At 37.8% G+C, this 7,744-nt stretch overlaps 1 protein-coding gene across 1 annotated transcript in view; it reads right to left on the bottom strand.

Moving 5' to 3' along the window:
- LOC111322043 (synaptotagmin-1) overlaps nucleotides 1-6,567 on the bottom strand; it is a 7,169-nt gene extending 602 nt beyond the window's left edge. Inside the window, exons 1-4 of the mRNA XM_022925080.2 lie at nucleotides 6,426-6,567; nucleotides 2,557-3,233; nucleotides 1,985-2,111; nucleotides 1-397 (exon numbers count right to left, since the gene is read on the bottom strand). The exon at nucleotides 1-397 is cut by the window's left edge and continues 602 nt beyond it. Coding sequence (XP_022780815.1) covers nucleotides 87-397; nucleotides 1,985-2,111; nucleotides 2,557-3,233; nucleotide 6,426 — 1,116 coding nt within the window. The 5' untranslated portion in view covers nucleotides 6,427-6,567 and the 3' untranslated portion in view covers nucleotides 1-86. The remainder of the gene's footprint in view (nucleotides 398-1,984; nucleotides 2,112-2,556; nucleotides 3,234-6,425) is intronic.
- Nucleotides 6,568-7,744: the final 1,177 nt, after the last annotated feature.

The following is a 7,744-nucleotide window of genomic DNA, read 5'->3' as shown; positions in this document are numbered from 1 at the left end:
AAAAATAAAACATAAGTTCTGTTGATTGCACTGTAATATAAACGAGAGAATAAAGATTTTCTCGTAAATCGTGTCCGCGCACAGCTTCACGCGCCAGGAATTATGTGATGCCACATGGCGACGGGCTTCCTCAACGAGGCTAACATGTGATTCCAATGGGAAAATCCACTTCCGGTCTCCTGCTGACCCAGCAGCACATGACCAACCGTTTTATCGGCACCATGTGAATGTTTGTTAACCACAAGGACCTTGAAGGTAACTTTCGATAAGGCCTCTGAGGTAACTTTGAATGTAAAAGCCTCATTGTATACTGGATTTAAAGTCTTTTTTTGCATGGCGGTTCGCTTCTTACCCAGTCTCGTTTTGTTCAATATAAGTATCACTTTGACTGTTGGGCCTGCAGCGAAAAAAGAAATGGTCGTGTTCTTTGGCGAGAGAAATATCTGTTTTTATTATCCAACTACACTTAAACGAGTACAAATAACGCCATAGACGAGTACAAATATCACGCGGTATTTGTACTCGTCTATTGTAGAGTACCGGTTCAACAGGTTTTCTCGCAACGCGCAATCGAAGAATTGGATTGTAGTTACGACAAAGAAAAGTGGCGGAAAATTTGAATCATATTTCCTACGACGAAGAGTCAAAATGGCTGGCAAATATAGATCCAAGTTTATTAGATGAATCGAATGAAGAAAAACAGCTTGACGACCAGAAAATTTCTTCATTTTATGAAGAAAATAGAAACAGCAACACAACAACGTTCCAAATCCGTTCCGCTTCGCATACTTCTGTCACGCACTCCCCATAAATAAATATCCGCGAAATTCACCCGCTGAAACAACAGTTTGGCGTGTTGGATAATAAATAACTTATTAGACGTTTTGTTGAGTAGTATCGCTGAGTATTTTTACTCGTTATTTGTATTTTGACTCGCCCTACGAGCTCGTCAAAATACGGCACAACTCGTAAAAATACTCAGCGATACTACACAACAAAACGTCTAATAAGACCTATTTACGATAGTTTATTATATAGCTAGCACTGCTCGTGGGCAATATGAAGCGCATCCTGTGTTCTGATTGGCTACCCGAGCGGGCACGATGGCCTCATCTTGCCCGCTCGGAATTGCCCGCTTTGATCCCGCGCAAAAGAAAAAAAAAGGTGCGCGGAGCGTACTTACAAAGTTCGTAACTTTTGCACAATGTCGGCCATGAGATCGCAAAGGGGGCAGAAGGCATTCAAAACAAAGAAAACATAAACAACCCTCGTAGGTTTATTGTGCTACAAACACAACTGGGTTTCTTTCCTGAGTCTCCAAATAAACAAGTCCTTCCTGGATCTTATTAAAGCGAAATATTTTTGTTATATAATATATATATATATATATTATATAACAGGCTTGTCGAAAACAAGGCTTGTCGAAACAGGCTTGTCGGGAAATGTAGTTACGTCCTTTTTTCCTCTCATAATATTTATATATATATATATGTATGATATATATATATAATATATATATATATATAGATATAGAAATATATATGATAAATCATTTTGCGTTTTTAGGGACCTCGACTTCGTCTAAAAACGCAAAAAAGAACTCGGCCAATATTCAGCCATACTAACCACACGCTTAGTCAATAAGTTTTGAAAGTTAGCTTAATGAAGGTTTAACTATTACATGAAATTCATGTCTCGAAAAATGTTGTCTAATTTTCCTGTTCCTCATTCATTGTCTTCCTTCCCTTTTTGCAAATTCTTTCCTTTTTTGTGTGTTTCTTCGATTCTCCGACTTTTTATCAAAGTACTCATTTTTGGAGCCGGAGCGCTTATAATTCTTTCTCGAGCTAAACTGTCTTACATAAGGGGGAACTACAGAATACTTGAAAGTTTCACCTGAGCGAAAATTTTTATTTACGACAATTGAGTTGTCGTTCCGTTCGAGAGAAATCGCGTCTTACTCTGAAAATAGAGGACTACTCACCCCACAGTCCAGAGGTGGAGTCTACTTTGAGGTTCCGCGCCTTAAGGATCACAATCGTCAGACGTTGTGTCGTGGGGAAGTAGTTTAACGAGACAAGCAGCTCGCCTACGTACTGGTGAGCTGGTTTCTGTAAAGAAATGCCAGTGGCAGTGAATCAACGAGGGAGACCTTAAACAGAGATATCACTCCTTATTATATTCTCAAAACGTGTAAATGGTTTGAGTATGAAAGAACATCTTCAGTGACTCACGGAATGTGATGAACGAGACACATGAATGGCCAAATTTTTTCGCTTGCTTATCATCCCTACGGAAGGGTAAGTATTTTCGAGGCTTTCAACATTTGTAAGCCACTTACACTTAAAATTTTCTTCTCACTAGAACTGGAACTATATCAGGAATTTAAAGATCTATGACTCATTAAGTGCGAACTACGAAGCTTAAAGAATCTTTTTTTTTTTCTTTCATTTAGCATTTTAGAAAAATATTTAGGAAGAAGAAGTAAGCCACACCGACTAAATATATTCTGTTTAGGTTCTTGGTTTTTAACAGGATAAGTCTGAAATCAGTTACCTTTGATTCGCCCGCGATATCGTACCACTTGGGTTGTGATTTACCAGAGGGCTCCGTTGAGTCTACTTCTTCTAGCGATACCTCCACCTGACCAATTAAATGTGAGTTTGAAAACGAGTCTAATTCGATCAACCGAATGCAAAACGATAGTGTTTCGACAGGATGCCCGTCCAATGAAAACAAAACTTCCTCATTCCATTGCGGATCAAAAGTCATTTTCTGTTTTTCAATTTCCCTCTCGTCCAAACTTATCCCTTCTTTATAAAGCTGTATGACAGGGTAAACATAAGCTGTTTGAAAGTTGCTCTTGCAAAGGATTCCCTTGGCTTGCACCAGTCCTATGATTAAAAGATCATCTTCTTTATTCAAATCAACCCAGAACTGGAGTTTGTAAAACTCCCCAGGCGTTTCAACAATGTATGGCTCTTCGCCGCTAGACATGCTGTCATAATCGGCGAGAGAACCGTTCTCGTATGTTTGATAAGTGAATCCTCCACCTGGCCATTGCTTCTTTTGAGTGATGAAATAACTCTCCTGAGAGGCACTGCGCCTAAGATGTGTCTTGCGGTAACGCCACCATACCCAGCAGCATTTGCACACCACGGCTAGCAACGCGGCGACTAGGGCCGAGGCTACTCCGACCACTACCGCTAGCACCAAAGATAGCTTTACGGCCACTACAGAAAAACAAACCAAATTGATTTGAACTATTTCTTCGATGGTATAGCATAAAATGATTCAATGTTTAATCGCGACTTCAATAATGCAGATTATGAAGGTTAAACTCTTAACTTGTATTACCGCAATCAAACTACCTCAAACTAGTTTATTCAATGTTTATTCATTGTTTATTCAACGTTCCTGGAAGTGTCTTTTATTACCTCTTAGAAAACTTGGAAACTCAGTTGCATGGGGAGAGTCTTGAGCAATTTTTCTTTTGGCATTCTTCTTTAATTATGCAAAACGGTGAATGAATTTACAAACTCATTTAAATCCAGTTCAAAGTCTACCAACTGCGCGGACACTGCAGACCTAAAACCCTAAGTTTCATTTCACGTTCACTTAAATATTTCACAGTCTGTTTTATTTGAAAAAATGAGAGATAAAAGCTAGAAATGTTAAAAGTGGCAGGAAAAGCCGGCTTAAAAATCTAGCACCATTCAAAATGACGATGATTTCTGCAAAAAGTCGCTTTTACATGAGAACTTATTCAGTTGTTGTTGTTGTTTTTTTTTTTTCTTGTGGATGGTGAAAGCCTTTCACTATCCAAAAAATTGTATTATCGGATGATATGTTAAGATAGTAATCAAATTTATATGTGATGTGAAATTTAATTGTATTTTTGATCATGTAAAGGCAAACTCCCTAAAAGACTTGCCCTTACTTTATTGGAGAAGCCTTCTAATCAAAGCGCTGTTTGTTATAAGCAACAGACCGTACTTTCTATCGGTTTAACGGCGCACAAACCAGCGCGGAGGATGTTGGGAGAATACTCGAACAGTTTGTTAACACTCCCCGCGCCTCCGGCACGTGATTTGAACTTGTTCCCCCAACATCCTAATTGGGTTGTTACGCCAGCAGACTGATAGCAAGTGTAGTCTACTGCTTCTTTAAATTAAACGTATAGTATTTCAATTTTCTACGAGTTTACTGGTGCAATAAAAGGTTGGTTTTTGACCGATCAGGAAGCTCGTAGCATCCCAGTTATTCTCTAAAAGACAAAATTGGCGAGGAACCAAAGAAATCGAATTTCAATTATATCAAACACGGATATCTTTGTATTGACAGCCATTTGTCATGTGACGGAAAGAGCCACGAATTAAATCTCAGCAAAGTTCTCTTGTTTCAACATTCGTTAGATAGCGATAGAAATAGCTCACGAAAAAAATTATCGAATTTTAACAGATTGCTTCAATCAATGGTTGTTTTAAATAAAAGTCGAGCAGTTCATTAGCATCGAGTTGTTTCTTTATGTTCCCACGGCATACATATGCCGTCCCTGCGAGTTGAATGCTTTTAGTTTAGCAATCGCAACAATAACAATCAATTTTTCTTTCATTTCCTTTATGTGCTGCGTATCACTGATGTAGATGTAAGAAATATCAATAGATAACCAGGGAAAAGTAGAGCCTCTTTTAAAATTCTTTTCCCATGCGCTAAATAACATTAGTATCATCATTTTCTTTTAAAAAAAAAATCTTTAATGCAGAGATTGGGATTTTTTGTTTGAGAAAAACTAAGGAAAGTACATCAATTTCTTTATCACGCAATTCTTAAGTCACTGTTTCATATATTAAACTCGTTTCGACATTGACGCCGTAGGGAACCTAAAACATTTTTTTACTATGCAACGTTGTTCTAATCAACATTTTGAGTTTTTCAGAAAGATGTTTATGTGCTTTTGCCGTAAGTCTGCACCTGTTTCCACCTTGTTATTCCCAGATCATAGTGAGGTGTTCATGCGGACAATTAGAGTTTGTTATGTAGGAAGATCAAGTGGTGCTGGCTTAACGGGAAACACTGATAAAGAAGAATAACGAAATTTTCGCTCGAAGGTAAGTAGCTACTAAAATCCGTCAACTAATAAATAAAGCGATTCGCGACACAAACCATGTTCTTCCGTTTTGATAAAAATGTTATTATTCAATGCGACAAAATGAGAACACTGCAGGCGCCACTTTTAATTTTTTCATTAGAAACCTTTTTTTAAAATTTACTTTTTTGTTTAACCATTTTAAGCTATCATTTTCTATCTTTGGTTTCTTATTGGTGTTTACTTCTTTTGTAATTTGCCTCCATGACATTTCTAGGCGATAGCTTTAGTTTCCCGGGACAACAAATTTATTACGAAAGAAAGGGACTTTAAATTAAATATTGACCTAAATTTGCAATTCAGATTCTGAAGAAAATACACGATGGTTTATGTCTGCAAATACTGCAAAAAGCCATAATTTCTGTAATCACTTGCAATTCTGTTGGAAACAAGGTTTTCTTGATAGCCATCAACACTCTCGCACAATTGCATTTCGGTAAACTCAGAAATGAATAAAACTCGAAAATAAAAATTAAATTGCAAAATTGGGATTGTTTTTCGAGGTGCTTTGCAGAAAACGTTGAAAACCCAAGCGACAACTGCGCGAGCATCAACTTTGTCAACCTCTCAAGTTTGTAAATAAACATATATCATTCTATCATATTACAAACTTTAAGAACGTGTAGATTTACCTTCTACAAATTGAAGCACGCCAGGCAGGAAAAAATTGGCCGAGACTCTCTCAGTTTCGAACCAGAGACCCTTAATGCATCTTAAATACTTAACTCGATTTTATAATTTGCATTCACATGCATTGATGGCTGGTAAATTCGGACGTGTGTTTGTCCAAGGTGAAGTCAGCTTTGTTTACTAAATTGCATGCAGATCTTGCCGAGCAGAAACGAAATTTAAGAAACCCTTTTCGTGGCCATTGACAATAAATAAAAGAGCTTTTAGGGAGAAACACATTATCGAGCCACTAATTGGGAATTCTGATAGCGCTTTGGATAAACTTGAGATCGGACGAGGTTTTCGCGGACAAACTTTTTGTCGAAACGAGTGTGTTCTCTCTCCGCTCTGTGACATCGACAGATGGGGACGGCAAACGCTCCGAAAAACTGGCCAGATAATCCCCAGCCTCTTAAAGGGTATCATTGGCAAACCCTAATAATTCAGCGTTTGAATGATCAGAGAACGAACTCTTTCTGCGTTGAACTGCGTTTACAAAATTGTCAACCACGACATTACAACATCCAGCTTGATAGAAAGCTCTTAACACGTTTTTTTCTATGTAGGTTAAGTTAGTGTATAACAGCGGAAGAGGTGATCTACTTACTGAAAATTCCATTCAGGGAGACTTGCCCATATTAATCAATTTTCTTGCAATGGTAGGTCACGTTTTCTGCTTCGACGGTGCAAAATGATGTTACTTCCACTTCGAAATGCAAAAACTCTGCGTTTGGACCCCTTGCCAAGTTTCAGTTCCCAATCGAAACGGTTCGAAACTGCAACTAAACCCGAGGCACTTTGCTTCGTATCGTGGCCGGATCTTTCAAGCCATTTTGCAGATCTGGGATCATCGAAATCAGTTCAACAACCTCATCATTTGCAAGTCAAAAGCCACGACTGAGATGTGATTGGTCGAGCCGAGACAACGTCTACTATTATATTGTCAATAATATGCCGCGGACTAACGAAGCTTCTTAGACGGCAAATGGCAGTGTGTAAATTAAACAGATGAATTTGAAGTGAAAAAAAAGGAAAATGTTCTCCGAAAATGGTATCTGCTCTTTTATATTTTATGATTTCACATAGAGCATCAGCTGTCCTCTTGTATTATGAATGCTAGCTGTTATTTAACTTAAATTTGAAACACTTTCAATGTAACGTCATTGAAGTGTAAAATATTTACCATTCAGAACGGAAATTTATCACCCTAAATTTCCAGCTTATTTCAAGCATGCTTTAGCTCTTTGTGAAAACACATTACTTGATAGAGCAAACTTTGCATGATCACTTGTTAAACAATGGTGGATGAATCGAAGCGAAGTGCAAATGCTTTTAAAATAACATGCATGAATTATTTGCCTTTTCGTCCTAATTTAAAGTTTTGATCATGATCATAAAAAAAAAAAGAATAAAAACTATCTAAAGTTTCCTGTTGGCGGGGCTAATTCTCTCTGTGCTGTTAAATTGAGTATATTCATCTGTTACTGAACGTGTCCTTTCTTTCCCCTGTACTTCGCCTTGTCAGTTGTGTTCCAAACCATCGAATGTCTGCCTCTGTAGTTTGATTAATCGTCACCAAGTCAGTACTAGTTTGAAATACAAAATAAGTTAAAACACTGCTCGCAGTAAGACACAGCTTCCGAAAGTTAAATATAGCCGGTAGGGCCTTAATCTAAAAAGTTTATATTTTCTAAATCAGCGAAAGAATAAAAATAAAAAAACAAAAAATGACCAATGCACGACCACTAAAATCCCTGAAAAAGCACGAAGAGCAAAAACAGCAAAAACCAAAAGGAAGCTGGCGTTTGCGAACAATGTGGGTATTTATAGATCTGACAGGTTGGGCCGACATAACAATGCAACAGAGGATGGGTCCTATTTTCTATCAGAAGTGATTCACAACAGATTCACATTGTTCCTTATGGT

This window comes from Stylophora pistillata, chromosome 1 (assembly GCF_964205215.1).
Source record: "Stylophora pistillata chromosome 1, jaStyPist1.2, whole genome shotgun sequence".
In the NCBI taxonomy this organism is placed as follows: domain Eukaryota; kingdom Metazoa; phylum Cnidaria; class Anthozoa; order Scleractinia; family Pocilloporidae; genus Stylophora; species Stylophora pistillata.
This window is presented reverse-complemented; position numbering and strand designations above follow the sequence as displayed.